At 44.9% G+C, this 16,732-nt stretch overlaps 1 protein-coding gene and 1 pseudogene across 1 annotated transcript; one reads left to right on the top strand and one right to left on the bottom strand.

The window, feature by feature from the left end:
- Positions 1 to 62: 62 nt before the first annotated feature.
- On the bottom strand, positions 63 to 16,127 carry RAB33B (RAB33B, member RAS oncogene family). The gene is made up of 2 exons (XM_066317966.1): positions 15,837 to 16,127; positions 63 to 3,041 (listed from the first exon to the last, which is right to left on the bottom strand). The coding sequence occupies exons 1-2, from the start codon at positions 16,077 to 16,079 to the stop codon at positions 2,598 to 2,600; spliced, it is 687 nt and encodes a 228-aa protein (XP_066174063.1). The 5' UTR covers positions 16,080 to 16,127; the 3' UTR covers positions 63 to 2,597.
- LOC136360602 (CCA tRNA nucleotidyltransferase 1, mitochondrial-like) lies at positions 5,050 to 7,115 on the top strand (annotated as a pseudogene).
- Positions 16,128 to 16,732: the final 605 nt, after the last annotated feature.

Below are 16,732 nucleotides of genomic sequence, written 5' to 3'. Positions count from 1 at the left end.
TAATTAATGTAAGTCTATATCATTATACTATAATTCCTACTATAATCATTGAAAACAAGTGGTAACAGTTTGTGGCAAAGCCAGTTTATTAGGTTTCTGGGATTGTACCTTGCTGCCCCCAACACATACAAAAGAAGCCAACTTTACAGTCTGGTCAAGTGGAAATACACACACGAAGTATTCAGTACTCTGACATCCATTCTGTGGGCAGAACATCACCACTGAAAGCCAGGGAGCAACACTGAATCCTGCACTACTGACCACACTGCCTTCGTGGCAGAACCATTAAAACATGCTTTAATGTGCTGAACATGGAATCACACATTTGAACACCATTTCCACAAGATTTTCATGACATGAGAGCCCTTATTTACAAGTTGTGATAACTCAAATAGAACTTAACAGATGTGCAGGTGTTTCAGATCAAATTTAACAGTAACGCTGCAGCTACTTTTCTTACCCCAACCCCCAACCTGACTGACTGACTTTAAAATTCTTAACTCTGGGATACTTTTTAATTAAAAAAACAAAACAAAACACTTGATGACATATTTAGTATTAAAAAAAATTAAGAAGGATCCTTCTCAGAAAAAGGATTAAGGACATGAGTGAAAAACAATCTGTCCAACAGGACTGTAAACCATATTCACTTACCATAGTATAAATATCAATTTAAGATCAATCCTTTCCTTAAAGAAATCATTAAGGACACTAGTGTTAAAAAGGTGATTGTTTCTGAAACAACTGTAAATTCTAGTCATGTAAGGTTCAGAGTGAATACAAAAGCTCCCTTTTACAAATGTTTCCTACGCAAAAATACTGTCACAATTGAAGCAGCTTTATACAGGAAAAAGTATTACCTTTTGTTTAGATTCTTTTTAAACATCTTAATCATATTAGACCAAATTAAATGCTCTTTTTAAAATCTAGAAAAAAAGTCAATGCATTTTTTTTCTGTATAAGTTGCAATGGAATTACATCTTAAGAATTGTAATAGTTCACATAATAACAGTTATCTTGTTTCAGTAATTTGTTTCTAATGTGGGTGGCAGCTTCTGAACTAGCCCTTCCATTTAGTATCTAGTAAGCAACACATGCTACACGTGGCCAATAAAAAATCTTCATTTATACTTCAAAAACCAAGTCACAATCCACAGTTTGACGTGGCAGGTGTGTGAAGTCATAGATTGCACTCTATGGCTTTCATTTCACTTTATGCAACTATGTGCAACTTAGCACCATTTTTATTATGAAACTTGACCTTATGATGAAACTAGATCTTCAGCTAGACCTGAAAAAAAGCAGTTTCAATTATGAGAACACAGAAAAAGGTGGTTCAAGAGGAAGAATTTCTCTCATCTAACACCTAGAAGCTCACATTAGTAATGCCAAGGGTGCCCTACATACAGTCACAAGATTATACATGCAGGTTTTTGCTCAAGAATCTGCAACAGATGATGTACTTGGTAGATTTACTCTGTATTTCAGATCCAATTTAGTCTGTGTTTGGAAATATTTTAAGAAAGTACCATATTCCTAAGTATTTCCATTCCTGAAATACGTTATCAAGTTGGCTTTTCAAGGTATTTGAGAAGCACTCATGATATATTTCTTAAAGCCCTGCAAACCTTGATCTTTGAAAACCAGTATGCTTTTGCCAAATTCACCCAATCTTTTACTCACTCAACTGTTTCTACATACCTTGAGACACTCAACTCAAATACAGCACCTTCAGAAATAGATAAGTTAATTTTATATGATTATTTTAGTAATTATATAAAGTTATTTTATATTTCAAAATTTATTAATTTAATAATAAGATCAGAAAACTTATGGACAGATAGAGTCCCAATTTCACCCCAAATCCTGTGCTACAGTACTTTCCACATGGGTTAACATAACATAGTTTGATATCACATGCTAATCATGAAAAATTAATGAAGTTTTAAGTATCAAATAACTGTCTAGAGGTAGGGAGAAGTTAGTAAATTCTGTTACCACTGCCATGAAGAAACAGACCAAGATCATAGTGGGAAGACAGGCCAAAACCTAGCAATTTGCACTGACACTGGCAGCCTAAACTTTGACAGACCTGGGTATTTTTTTGCTTTTATAATAAAAAGGTTACCTGCTTTCTAACTTGCTAGAGGTCACCTAATATCCCTTCATATGCCAAGAATCTTCCTCACTTGCTGACCCAAAACCCAAGTTCCCTGGTTGTCACAGAAGGCTCTTCCTCCTACCTTATTCTAACCAAAAGTAAACTGGCCTGCTATTTATAATCTTACCACAAATGATGAGAACAACCTCAGGCAGCAAGAGCTCAACTAGAATTGCTTTGTCAAAACTTGACAAAGTGAGTATGTTCCCATATATTTATCGTGAAATTTTAGTAATTCAGAAAGTACAATTACAAAGTGCAAGAGCATAAGACGGGCACATCCACATGAGGAAAAATTTAAAAAAAAACACATTAAAGTGCCATAGAGATTTGCTATAATTGCTACCAAAACCTGGAACTTTGCCAAGACCATAATTTTGAAGCACTCGCAAACAAGACAAGGTGACAGCCAGTGACAATGCGATCAGTGACAATCCTAACACCAGCAGGATGTGATAGGTTTTGGTTCAGGCTTTATATGTATTTCATCATGATCTGGGGGTTGACTAAGCATTAATGGCTTGTGACTTTTAAGCTTGTGAGCCAGTGTCATGAAAATGGCCTCCACATGGTCATTGTCATTGGGGTTCTTGGCAGAGGTTTCAAACAATGGCATGCTGTGAGTGTCAGCAAACTTCTGGGCCAGGTCCGTGGGCACCTGAATAGCATTTCTCAGGTCACACTTATTTCCAACCAGAATCCGTGGGATATCGTTGGCAAGCAGGTGCTGTTTGCATTCCTCTATCCAGGAGGGCAGGCTCTGGAAACTGGCAATGTTTGTCATATCATACACAAACACCACGGCATGGACATTCCTGTAGTAGTGCTGCACCATGCTCTTCCTGAAGCGCTCCTGGCCCGCAGTATCCCAGAGCTGTATCTGGAAACAGGAAGAGAAGGAGAGGAAAAGATGGTTTACTCCTCAACATAATGAAGTAACACAAAATAACACAAATTACCTGTAGTGAGGAGAGTGATGTGATCACAGAAATCTACTGCTCTGAATTTATCGTATTGACAAGGCTGTGCTGAAGGGAACTGTTGCATTCACCCAGCTTCAGAGCTGCTCGCAAGTGAGGCCAGGAGAAAGGATGACCCAACTTGAGAGAAAATGCAAACTTCTGGAAGTTTACTGGAGCCTGTATTAGTAAAGATTTTTACAAAAACCAATCCAATAAAACCGATAAAAACCTGTGTCAGTGACATGATTGGATTTAATAAGTTTTGTTGATTGTAATCAGTTTTTGATGCATCTTGTCCTGCATTTCATAGATAACCAGTAATAACCTTAATAAGATGCAAATTGTTTTAACATCAGAACATATGAGCTTTTAAAAATTAATTAAAAAGGGAGGGATGTTATGACAGGGAGAAGAATTATAAAAGAAAGGCCTCATAAAATCAGGCCTGCTCTATTAAATTAACAGTTAGCCCAACACCTCTTCTAAGTGTAGTTAAGCAGTTTGCAAGTTCCCATGCAAAAACAATCTTGGTATGACAGGTTCCTTAACAACCCAAACAGGGAAAATGTAAACAAGCTGAATCTCAGCACACACACAGAGGTCACCTTCTGACCAAGCAATGAAGCAGTAATAAAACTACCAGCCAAGAGGATCTCAGAGAAGCTGCAGAAAATTCAGAACGACAGGGGGAATACCTGTGGGTGCTCAGCTGTGCCAGCAATTAGCATATTTTGAATGAAGCTGTGAGTCGTTTGCTGCTTCCTGCAAATCTGAGTATTTATTAAGCTCATCTAGGAGCTTAATTTGTGAGGAGGCAGGTTAAGGCTGATTGTGTCAGGGGTTTATTGCTGTTTGCTTTTCCTTCCCTTCCCAGAACTGTCTGAGGAGAAGAACTGTGAGCTGAGAATGACAGGAGGGATTTACTGAGAGGTGTCACCACAAGACTCCATTTTGCCACCACAGCCACACCAGCAGAGATGAAGGAAATGTTCACAGCAGCTGGGGCTCGTCTGATCACTGACAAAGGAGAAAAACATGGAACCATCACTGCCAGGGCTGGTTTGGGATTTCTTTGGATCTTTTCTACCTGTCTGTGGATGTGCAGCATGTCCAGTAGTAAATTTGCTCCTTATTTGTTAAAGTATCACATCAAGAGTTTAAATGAGACCCTGCTTTAAAGCCTGGAGTGGGTTTTTTGATTAGTCATTGTAGAATTCAAGTAATTACCATATTTTTAATGCCTGTAACCCACCCATTCATGCTGCTGTGTCATCACCAGAAAAGATAATGTTGGCTGCCTACACATGATGCTGATGTTTCCTGCTGCTGATTTCCTCTCAAGTTCTGTTTCCTGTGCCTTGTTCTTGTCTATCTCCTGCAGGAAGATTTCTGCAGGCTCAGTAGAAAACAAATGTCAAGATTGTTTTCAGAAGTTCCTATTTCTCAACTCTGTGTGAAAGCACTGCACACATTGCTGTGCATGTGTCCACCCACTGTACACAGACACAGGACCCAAAAAACGAGCAGCTTTTGCATTTCATTGCATTTCATTTCATGTTGTGTTGAAGTCACGATGTCTGTGGGATCTGCAGCTCCATGAACAGAGTTTTGGAGTGACTGCTCTCGGGATCGATGCTGTCACCGAGGACAGCACACAGAGGTGAACTCACCAATGACTGGCACAGGGATGCTGAGAGGAGAGATCTCACTGTCCATGCTTTTAGGTAAATTTGAAAAACAGTTATGTAGATGAAGCAGTGCATTTGAGTTTTGCCAGTGAATTCTGTCCCTGTGTCAAAGGTCTGTGTAAATACATGAGATGATCTGACAGACCAGGTCAAACACACAGCTTCTCATTTCCAAGTGAGAGTGTTTCCTTGTGTCAGCCACATCTGTAAATTCAGAGTCTGATTCTTCATTTTTTTTCCAGGCTTGGATGGGACACTCTATGACTTCTTTAATGGCTATGAAGACTTGAAAAACAAGAAATCAGATTTGTGGGGAAGGCAACTGAGAGAATACAAGATTATTTAGGGAAACCTGAGATACTTTAGGTAAGAGGTTTTGCCTTTCCTTGATAAAGAAACTGTATAAAGTTTCAAGAACATGCAAAAAGATACCAGTGATGTAAAAGAGTTGTAGTTGTCATATTTCCTTCCCAACCTAAATGATTTTATGATTGTAAGTGAAACAGTTTTCTTATCTGACACCCAGGGGCTTTATTTGGCAGATTTTACAGAAGAATTGCAGAGAAACCCGGAGATCAATAACCTAATACACTGCAAGCAATTAAAGAAAATGCCAAAGGCTTGGCTGGAATATCAGAGGAAAGGATTTGGGTGGAACTTTAAAAACAATCTTTGTGGAAAGAAGAATGTCAATCATTTGGTTCAACTTACGTATGAGCTGGAAATTTCCCAGTACATAGGTAAAGTGAAATGAAGTTTGATTTCTTACTCCTATAGCTTACACAGACAGAATTTTGTTGCAAATTGAGATCAAACTTGGGTTTACACAGAAATCATATTTTATTTTTATCCTGTGCTAACACCCACTTTTCTTATTAACACTTCTTTGCACTTCTTGTGTGTTTTAGGGCTACCACTTGATGGGAATTTAGAAGAATTTGCCAGAGTCACTAAAAATCCAAAATCTGTCTCCAAAACTCATGAGTGTCCTGACATCCTTGTTCAAGGGGAAGGATGATGTCACAAACCTGGACCTGAGGCTGAAAATCTCCAAGGAAGAAAAAAGCCTTGGCCTTCTCTTGGTGAAGCATAGGCAGGAGTTAGACCATACCAGGACTTCCTGATGGATGTGAGTGGAGTTCAGATTGCTTCATTTGGGGCTTCACAGTGAACTGAATTCATTTTAAGACATTTCTACAAAACAAACCTACTGTATTTTGGCAGTTCTGAGCATCCTGTGCTCTGTAGCAATTTTGGACTGGTTTAAAAGTCAGTCAGGCTGAAAAATGTCACGTTCTGTTTCTTGTGGCCTTACCTGGGACTGGCACTTTGCTGTGCTGTCCTACTGCAATATGGAACAGGAGCTGGACCTCAAGGACCATTTGGCTTTTTTCTGTGAAATTCAGCTCTGAATTGTGCAAGGAAAATCAGTGCAATTCCTGGTGTTCTTCCCAAGGCCCACTGTTCCTTAGGCAACCTGGGATGTTCTTCCACAGCACAGTGAGGTGATTTCCAGGTGAATTCTGCACTTCCAGAGCAGCACCTGATCCTGGGGGCAAGGACCAGTCCCCGGGGCCAGGCCTGTCTCCCACAGGAAAGGTGATGGATAAGGATGACAGCCATCACCTGGGATTCAGGGAGTCTCCAAGGCTCTCCCAGAGCCTGCAAGGCTCCATTTTAACACCTCTGAGGCAGGAGAGCTCCTTGCTTCCATACTCCCAGATTGTCCAAGGCCTTGCCTGACAAGGAGTAATGGGAATAGCACAATGCTGAGCACACTTGGAGCTGGTTTTGCTCTTTCATACTGAACTCTCTCTTTTCCCCCTTTTTTTCTTCTAGTCTAGGGAAGCTAACACCCTGATCTTGGAGCTCCTCAAGTAGGAAGGAGAGGAAGAGCTTTTGAAAAAAACACAGGAATTCTTCCCCATCCGTGGCCACCATCTCTAGAAGATGGGGCTGTCCTCTGGGAAGGGAACTGGGACAGCACTGCAGCAGCTGAGGGAGGGGTGGAAAAAGAGTGGATACCACATGGATAATGAGGAACTGCTGAGCTGCCTGAAGAAGTTTTTAAGTGAGTAATACCAGAACTCTTTGTGCCCTGATCCGAGTGGAACTGAGCTCCCAGGAAACTGAGCCTCTCACAGCCAACTGAGCATTTGTCACATTTAACATTTTCATTACTAATTCCTAACTTCTGCAAGGAGAAGTTTCATTTTATAATAGTGTAAAACACTGGTTGGCAAATCCACCTCCTCAACCTCTCTTTGCTGTTTTTAGTGATAAACATTTACTGCTTTATCATGACTTAGGGCATGAGAGGTGACAGCAAGATTTTTCTCCTTCTGACTTTCTATATCCAAAAAACCCCCCAAAAGGTTGTTTGCATCCTCTAGATAAAATCACGGAGGGGTTTTGATGCGCCTAGGCAAATGTGTGGAAATAACAGGCTCTACCTTCTCTCTTTTTGTATTTAAAGGTGGGTGACAGATGGAAATACTCCAGCAGCTCCCAACGGCCTTGCCATGGAAAACCAGGCTGTTTTCTAGGACTGTGTCTATTTTCCAGAATTCCAGAATCAGATTGAAAGTGAGTATCGTGAATTTCCAGTAGTTTTTCAGTCACTTATCACTGAGGAACTAAATCCACAGCACACTGGTGAAGGTTCTACATTTTATTTTCAACTTTAGGTGTGGAGACAAACTATTAATGTTAATTAACAATAACAAGGGGAGATCCAGCTCCTTGTCTTGGGAATTTGGAGGAGAGCTGTTCCTGGACTTGATGGATTTCTTTCTATCCCTGGGGCTTTGGGTATGCTGTTAAAAAATCTCTGGGAGTAGCTCTTGAGTGTATATGAGTTTTCCTACAGAACCAGGTTGCAGGTTGAAGTTTTCCTACAGAACCAGGGTAATGAATAAACCCCTTTGGATTTCATTTTCCTTGCATATCCTTTCACAGCACTAGATGGCAACACTGGAGCAATGCTGGGAAAAATCAGCATTTTGGGCTTTCACACAACTTCCCAGCTGCCTTGGATTTTCCTGGGATGTCTGGTCCTTCGAATAAATTCTCCTGAAGGCACCTGGGAATTTGTGGGAGCCAGCGAGGGAAGAGGGAAAGTGCTGCTTGTTAGTAAGGCCAAGCTCCCATTTAAGGTGCTTCATTTAAGGAGGTGATTAAATGGAAGCCTCCTTTGTGTAATTTCTGGAACTCCTGCAGTCTTGGGAGGGAGAGTGACAAAGTTCAGGGCTGTAGGGAATCCTTTCAAGATTTTACCCCAGTGTAGCTTTAGGGCAATGACTGTGCAGGAGGTAAAATACTAACTTTTACCCAAAACTGTTGTCAGGGTCCAACTCCCCTCGGAGAGAGGATTTTTAACGACAAAAGCTTGAAATTTATGATCTTGGCGTGGACCATATGGTTACCTTGGACAAAGTTTAGCAGGGAGATCTTCCCATGAAGTGTAGTTAAGCAATTTGCAAGTTCCCATGCAAAACCAATCTTGGTATGAAAGGCTCCTTAACACAACCACCTATTGCTGGGCTGAAAAGTAAGTGCATCTGTGTAAACAGTAAGATCTGTTCCAGGAAAAACGTGAACCACCTGAATCTTAGCCGGTTTTTCACACACACAAATCACCTTCTGCCCAAACAGTGAGGTAGTAAGAAAGCTACCAGCCAGTAGGTGCTGCACACGAGGTTTGTGAAAACTGTATAAAAGCATTGATGTGAGTAAAGAATTCGCTTTTCCCGCATGAAGAAAACGGAGTCTCGGCTGCCTTATTCCCGCAGCTGAGGGCCCGGGGCGATCCCGGGAGGCTCGGCAGAGGCTGCCGCGGGAAAGGCGGCGGGGCCGGGGCGGCTCCCAGAGGCGGAATGCACAGAGCCGCAACCGGCGAGCCGGGATTCCAGCGGCGAATACACAGAGCAGGGAAAGGCTCCGGCCGCGGCTCCGGCCCCGAACACACCGAGACACGGAGCGGGGGCGGGACCGAGCGGGGAGAGCCGGGGCCGCCGAACGGAGCCCGGGAACAGAGACAAACAGGGAAACCGAGGCCGCGGGAGCGGGGCGGGGAGCGGGGAGCGGAGAGCGGGGCCGCGGAACGCCCCGAGACAGGGAAACCGATCCGGACGCCAAGAGAGGAGCAGCAGGGAAGCGGCAGAGCGCCCGGGAAGGCGCCGGGCAGGGGGCGGGAGCCGGGAGCGCAAAGCGCCCAGCGGCCACCGGGACGGGGCGGGGAGACAGCGGGAGAGCGGAGAGCCGCGCCGGGCGGGAAATACGCGCCGCGTAATTTGAAAATACGTGCCGCGCAATTTGCGCACCCCAAAACACGCAATGCGTAGTATAAAAATACGCGCCGCGTAATTTGCGCACCCCAAAATACGCAATGCGTAGTATGAAAATACGTGCCGCGTAATTTGCGCACCCCAAAATACGCAAATCGTAGTATGAAAATACGCGCCGCGTAATTTGCGCACCCCAAAATACGCACTGCGTAGTATAGAAATACGCGCCGCGTAATTTGCGCACCCCAAAATACGCAATGCGTAGTATGAAAATACGTGCCGCGTAATTTGCGCACCCCAAAATACGCAAATCGTAGTATGAAAATACGTGCCGCGTAATTTGCGCACCCCAAAATACGCACTGCGAAGTATGAAATTACGCGCCGCGGCGCGTAGTATGGGAATTGCGCACCGCGGGGCGTAGTATGACTTTACGCGCCGATCCGCGGGCGGGGCACTCACGCGGCCCGCGGCGGGAGTTAGACGCGGCGGAGGAGCCGCTCCGCGGAGTGTGTGACCGGGACGGTGCGGGGCCGCGGGGCGAGGCGCAGAGCGGAGCTCAAACCCGCGCTACGATCCGCGCGGCCCCGCGGGCGAACTCCCGCTGCCGGAACCGCCTCAGCCCGAGCCCGGCGGGGACCGGAGCCGGAACCCGAGCGCGGTGTCCCCGCGAAATGGTTCCGGCGGGACACAGCGCCCCGGGCGGCCGCGGCCGTGAGTTTTATTGTCCGGGAACCGCCGGGCCCCGCTCCGTTCCACATCCACAGGGAACGCGCGGGCAGTGCAGAGCCATTCCCGGCTCACGGCTCCTCCGCACAGCCCAGGGCTCCAATGGCGTTCCCCCATTCCCGGCTCACGGCTCCTCCCCACAGCCCAGGGCTCCGGGGCCGTTCCCTCATTCCCGGCTCACGGCTCCTCCCCACAGCCCAGGGCCATTCCCTATTCCTGTTCCCGGCTCCTCCCCACAGCCCAGGGCTCCGGGGACGCGGCAGCCCCGGGAGGCTCCGCACGGCTCCCGCCGCTCCCGGGCAGGGCCGAGTTCGGGATCCCATCCCTGCGGATCCCCGTGGGCACGGCACGGCGGCCTGTGTCGGGCCCTTTCCCTGCGGGCTGCGGCGCCGGAGGTTTCTCTCTCTTTGCCCTCCTCTCGTTTCCCCGCGGGCAGCACAGCCGCTCTGCCCCAGCGCCGAGAGCGCTCTGACCGCCTCTGCCTAATGAAGCTTTACGTACTGTGTTTTATGCTTTGAAAACGTGTTGATACAGGCTTTTTAAAGTTAATTTTGTTTTCTGAGTGAATTCTAATTTTTTACAGTTTTACAGTTGCTGGGGAGACGGAAAGCAGTAAATGCAGTGCCTGATTACCTGTCAAAGATTTCAACATAGTCTGATTTAACAAGAACGTTAACAAATTTGCCAGATGAATTACACAAAATACAATATTGAACACAATTTTGAATAATGCAACATTTACATTACAATCTGGAAAAAAAGATCATTAAATCTCAATTGAGTGTACAACAGCAAAGCCTTACTTGATTCATAAACTTAAAGAGAAGATAGGCATGTGTTTTTATCATCAACAGGTTAAAAGTAGTCATCTGTTCATTTGATCAGATAACAATGACCTCTGAAAAAACGAGAAGAGAAATGACTTCACCATCAGCCAGCCTTTGTAATCAGAGCAAAAGCAGGAGTGCCAGAGCAGGGCTGTGTCTGGAGACAGACAGAGGAAACTTGCCAACAAAAGCCTTTTATCACCATCATGGTACAGTGTTCCTACTAACCTCCTTCAGTTATTCCCTGTTCCAGGCTCCCAAAAAGACATTCTGTGATGTCACAGATCAACATTTCCAGCAGATGGACTTACTCCTGAGTCTCAGCTATTTGGACTTTAAAACAATGGTCATTTATCTCAATTTCCCCCAGAGACACTGGACATTCTTTTTATTTTTCTCATGCTGCGAGACCCTGTGTCAGTGACATGATTTGATTTAATAAGTTTTGTTAACTGTAATCAGTTTTTGATGCATCTTGTCCTGCATTTCATAGATAACCTGTAATAGCCTTAATAAGATGCTAATTGTTTAAACATCAAACATATGAGCTTTTAAAATTAATTAAAAAGGGAGGGATGTTGTGACAGGGAGATGAATTATAAAAGAAAGGCCTCATAAAATCAGGCCTGTTCTATTAAATTAACAGTTAGCCTGACATCTCTTCTAAGTGTAGTTTTAAGCAATTTGCAAGTTCCTATGCAAAAATAATCTTGGTATGACAGGTTCCTTAACACAACCACCTATTCTTGGGTTGAAAAGTGCATCTGTGTAAACAATAAGATCTTTTCCATGGGAACCCATAAAGGCAAAATGTAAACAAGCTGAATTTATACACACAAATCACCTTCTGACCAAACAGTGAAGTAGTAAGAAAACTACTAGCCAATAGGTGCTGCACACGAAGTCTGTGAAAACTGTATAAAATAAGTGATGTGAATGAAGAATTGGCTTTTCCCCCATGAAGAACACGGAGTCTTGGTTAACTTATTACAGTAAGTCTAAACCTCCTGTCAGTTTAACATGTGACTGTCATTTCCAGGTACACACCATTCTGACCAAACCAGATTGAACATAGGTGCTAGAAGCTTAGTCAGAATAGGAAGACATTCGGAAGAACTGAAATGCTTTCAAATTTCTGGGGTCCAGATTGAAACAAACCAAACCAAACCAAACCAAACCAAACCAAACCAAACCAAACCAAACCAACCTCTGTAGCACCAGCAGATGTAAGCAACAGCAAACAGAAATTTAAATATATTGATCATCCTGTGTAATGTAATGGAAGCCTGGAGTCTATGATAATCTATATTGATCCAAATGTTTCAGTAAAACGTCTTTAGAAACTGCAAATATCTTGAACGTTGTCTCGTTTACCACTCTAACCAGTGACTTTTTATATCAGAAAAAAGGAAGCCCAAGTACAAGGGAAATCTGCTGAGAGCAAAAGGATGCATCATGGACAGAATGGACAGAGGGACTAGAGTATCACATAAAATTGTTTTGAAAGCTACAACAGTGGAAATACTGTGAAACTGAATAGAAGCAGATGCAAAGTCTTGATAACAGTGACTGACAATAAGGAGTTTTTCTTTAAGCACAGGGCTCATCAGGCTGGAAATTATTAAAACGGATGACAATCCAGATACACAAGTCAACCACAGGATGTAATGAATCAGTCATGTGACAGACTGAAGAAAAAAGAGGAAGGAAGAGATGTTTCAGATGATGTGACTTTTTCTTCAACATTATGCTCAACCCTGGCCATCCATCCTCAAAAAACCTCAGACTAGAGCAGGTGGAAATGGCAGCTACTGTTTGCATCAGGGGAACTGAGAATTTGCATGAGAACATCAGAGCAGCTTGGCTTTTGTAGCCTAGGCCAGTTCTCTGCAGCTTTTGATCCAGACACTTAGAAAAACCCCTGTGCTGCTTCTGGAAGGGTCATTAAGCTTGTTAGGAAAAGCAAGGCAAGTTGCCCTGGCTCTGATCCCATGAATTCTGTCTCATTTATAGAGTTAAATCCCCCCTTTTTGCCAATGGTATTACACTCTGCACACAACTGACAGCATCTCCATGAGCCTACACAATTGACTGAAACAGGCACCTCAGTCTGGGTAAGAGTCTGTCACACACCAGGTCAGACATACTTCCAGTTCTGTGCACTTATAAAACATCCTAAAGTCAGGAGACTTGGAGAAAATGTTCATGAATTTGAGAAACTAGAAGAAAAAGAAGCCCAGACTAAAGCAATGCTAGGTATAGACAATATTATGTTAAGGAATCAGTATAGATAAATCTTGGAAAATGCTGTATCAAATTAATTTAGGGAGGGAGTTAATTTTCACAGGCAGCCGTAAGCTTACAGTTCTCTCCCCAACTTATTCACAAAGCAGAAAACTGTCATGCTTCAGTCAAGCAGAGATCTGAAAGAGTATTGCCAGCCTTGGGTAAAGGTGGGGAAATTAAATTAAAGGTTTACATAACTTGCAAGCGAAGCTTAAACTACAGTTCTTCCAAAATTTCATTTACATGCAGCATTCAAGCTTGAAGGGCATTATCAACGGAGTCGTTTGCACTGAGAGGTAAACCCTTTCCCAGTGTTGAAAACTGCACATTTCTAGTTCCTTTTTTTCCTCATTCAAGGCCAACTTGAGGAAATGGTTCCATTTCTGACTCTCAGCCCAAATACTTCCTCTTCTGAAAAACAACACTGAAAACGATCATGTTAATGGGTGTGCACTGATGGAGTAACACTAAGATTACTATTTCACTGTTAGTCCAGAAAAACCCATCTTCAGGGCACCACCAGTTTTTATAACAGCCCTTTAAAATACTTAGTTTGATTGGTTGGTTTAACAGCACAATTCAGCTAATAAAACTGTACAGAATCACTTGGTCATATTCCCCAGGAAAGACAAATGGTATAAAAAATATTAAATTCACTGACTCAGCTATCACATCCCACCTTCGGATTCTATTCTGTGGACCCAAGAAGGCTCTTTTCTAAACAAGGACTCACTTGTATGTGTGGTTTATAACACACTGGTAAAAACTTAACTGGCCTTGATGCTATGTCTCCTTTAAAAAGACATGGGAAAAAAACATTTGGAATAGCTCAAAGGTACAGAACACGACGTTCAGATTTTCTTCTTTGAATTTCATTTGCATTTTGCTCTTTTTATGTAGGTCAGTGAAGAGTGACATCATTGTTTTCTTCAATTTTCAATGCTTAGATCAATTGAGGAAGAGAAAAATTTAGTAGGCAGCAAATCCGTTTGCTGAAAGTTTAAATTTACTCCTCACATTTAGGTATCAGTGTTTGATACGAACCTGTCAGCCCACTGTACAAGGAATATACTTGTTCCTGTGTCTTGGAATTCTACACAATTGCTGTGTGAGAGACCCTCGGCGAGAAGAACTGTGCTTGTGTTCCTGCCAGTGACACAGCACTTTTCCAGCTGTGAAGGAAACAGTCACTGCTGTAGCAGCACAAGAAAGAATCATCCAGCTGGCTGGGGGAAGGGAGAAGACACTACTTCATAACCTACTTCCATGCAAGAGGAAAAATTCCCTTCAGGGCACAGCAAGGACTACAGTAATTTAGTTCACCAGAGCTCCTCTCTCCTGGTTCAACTGGAATTGCTGGAGCTGACTGCTACACGTGAGAAAGGCGAAGAGGAGTGAGAGAAGTTGCCCAAACCACCCCAAATCAGTTAAGACACGTTGACAACACGCCCACCAAGAACTAGGGTCCTGGCCATAATGATCAAATTTATTCCTTTAACGCTGGAACAGAACTTGCACAAAACAATGTGTCTCTGAAGAGCCTCCTTCACTTCTCCAACTTCCTCAACCAGAACCGGTCAATTTTTGAGATACTGTTCTCAAAAATGTGGCAAAACAATCTACAATCCCTATATAACAGAATGGCACAATAACCTGTGTGAAGCATCTCAGAGCTGCGGATCTATGTGCTTCACTTCTCTCCAACTAAGGTCAGGCATCATTCAGAGGTGAGGAAAATGCCAGTGAGTAAGATGGTGCTGACAAGACAATGTCCCTCAGGAGGTCTCTCCTGTCATGGACAGCAATGTACAAAGGAGTGCAGAATTTCAGCTGTCAGAGAAGTTCTAGTCGGTGGTTTTACAAAAAAAACAAAACAAAAACCCAACAAAAACAAACAAAAAACCAACAACAAAAACCCACCACCCAAAGAAACTGACAACAAAATCTTCTATTCACCTTTCCTTTTTAGTTGAAAAAAGGTATGTGACATAAAAATCCCACAAGAGCAAGAAAGCACATTGGCTCTCCTATTCTTATATAGCCTCACCATTTCTTTAATCATAGATAATAAGCAAGGAAAAACTATAGCTTTCAGCTACGGAACCCTAAGCTGCAATTATAACACCTGATGATGATAAAGGCCCAAGTACAAGCACAAGACTACTGTTGACTTCCTCTTCCTGCACAGCTGAGCTTTCCTCATAGAAACAAACTGTAACAGAAATAGCTTTCCTCATAGAAACAAACACAGAAGCAGGCGGGAATTCTGCTTAAAACCACGTTAGAAAACAAACTGCATTTGTAAACTGTTACAGAGTATTCTGCACATGATGCTTTCGATCATCACACAGCAAACTTAAGAGAATCCTAAAAGCCAGAAGTTGAAACGCTCAATCCTTAACAATATCCAATTTCCTAATATTTTTAAAGCAAAACTATGGTAACAGTGGCACCTACGTGGGTGTGTAGCTTAGAAGGTTAAAGCAACTGTGATGTCCGACGAACAAAGCAGCAGAATTTCTCAGAGGCAACACGCTGCTGACAACAGGGACAAGTAAATCTATACTACTGCTAAGAGACCTGTATAGAAGCCCACTGTAATGACAAATGACTGATCAACACTTGACAGAAGACGCAAGAAGGTTTGGCCTACGGTAGGGATGAGTTCACCATCACAGAAACCATACCGTGACAACCTTTCCAACGAGAGCCAGACCAAGCAGCGGACCAGTTTCAGGGCAGACACAGCCGCGGCTGCTGGCGACGCGACCCCACCGAAGGGCCCCTCCGGGCTACGGCGGTGACAGGCGGCATCCCGCTGTCCCGGCCGCTGGAGCACCGTACCAGGCTGCCCCTCCGCCCGCCGCCCCCTCCGCCCGGGCCGGGCCCCGAGGTACCTTGATGCGCTCGCCGTCGATGGTGACGGCCCGCTCGCGGAAGTCCACGCCGATGGTGGCCTCGGTGCGCTGCGGAAAGCGGCCGGCGCAGAAGCGGTAGGTGAGGCACGTCTTGCCCACGTTGGAGTCCCCGATGACGATGATCTTGAAGATGCGCGAGCGGGCGGGGGGCAGCGCGCCGGGCAGCGCCCCGGAGCCCGTCAGGCTGAGCTCCAGCGAGGACTCCACGTCCCCCGCCGCCATGGCGGCCCCGGCGGAGCCACCCGGCCCGAGCTGCCGGGCCGCGCACGGCGCGCCGCTCTCGCGAGAGCGCTGCGGCCGGGCCCCGCCCGCGGGGGGAACGGGGGCGGGGCTTGTGGGGCCAACGCCGCCGCCAGGGGGCGCTGTGCGCGGCCGGCTGCGCTGAGGGGGCGGGAGCGACACCCGCCGGGAATCCCGAAATCCGGGAACAGCCGCGGATAACCGGGAACCCCGCGCCGCCCGGACGGCCCGGGTGTGGCCAGGAGTGGGGTATGTGAGGTCTTCTTACGAGTGCTTGAGAAAGGAGGCTTCATCCATGAAACAGACAGCTGCCAATAAGCTCTAGGTGAAGTCCAGGTGTCCCAAACAAATGACTTTTTGGTAAATTGTGGTGTTCAGGTTTGGGGCTGGGCGGGTTTCCATGTCCCCAGGGGCAGTTCCCAAGGCCCGGGATGTGGCGCTGGGCACAGCGCACAAAGGATGCAGGATTTAGGGCCCTCAGGGACAGCGGGCAGGGCTCCGAGACACGGCAGAAACAAATGAAGAGAACTCAGTGATTGTGCCGAACTCGGCTGCGGGTGGGTGACAGGGAATTCCGGCAGGGACAGATCCCGAGCGATGACAGAGCAGCGGCCCGAAAACCCACCGGGCCCAAA

Source organism: Sylvia atricapilla, chromosome 4, assembly GCF_009819655.1.
Source record: "Sylvia atricapilla isolate bSylAtr1 chromosome 4, bSylAtr1.pri, whole genome shotgun sequence".
Lineage (NCBI taxonomy): Eukaryota > Metazoa > Chordata > Aves > Passeriformes > Sylviidae > Sylvia > Sylvia atricapilla.
This window is presented reverse-complemented; position numbering and strand designations above follow the sequence as displayed.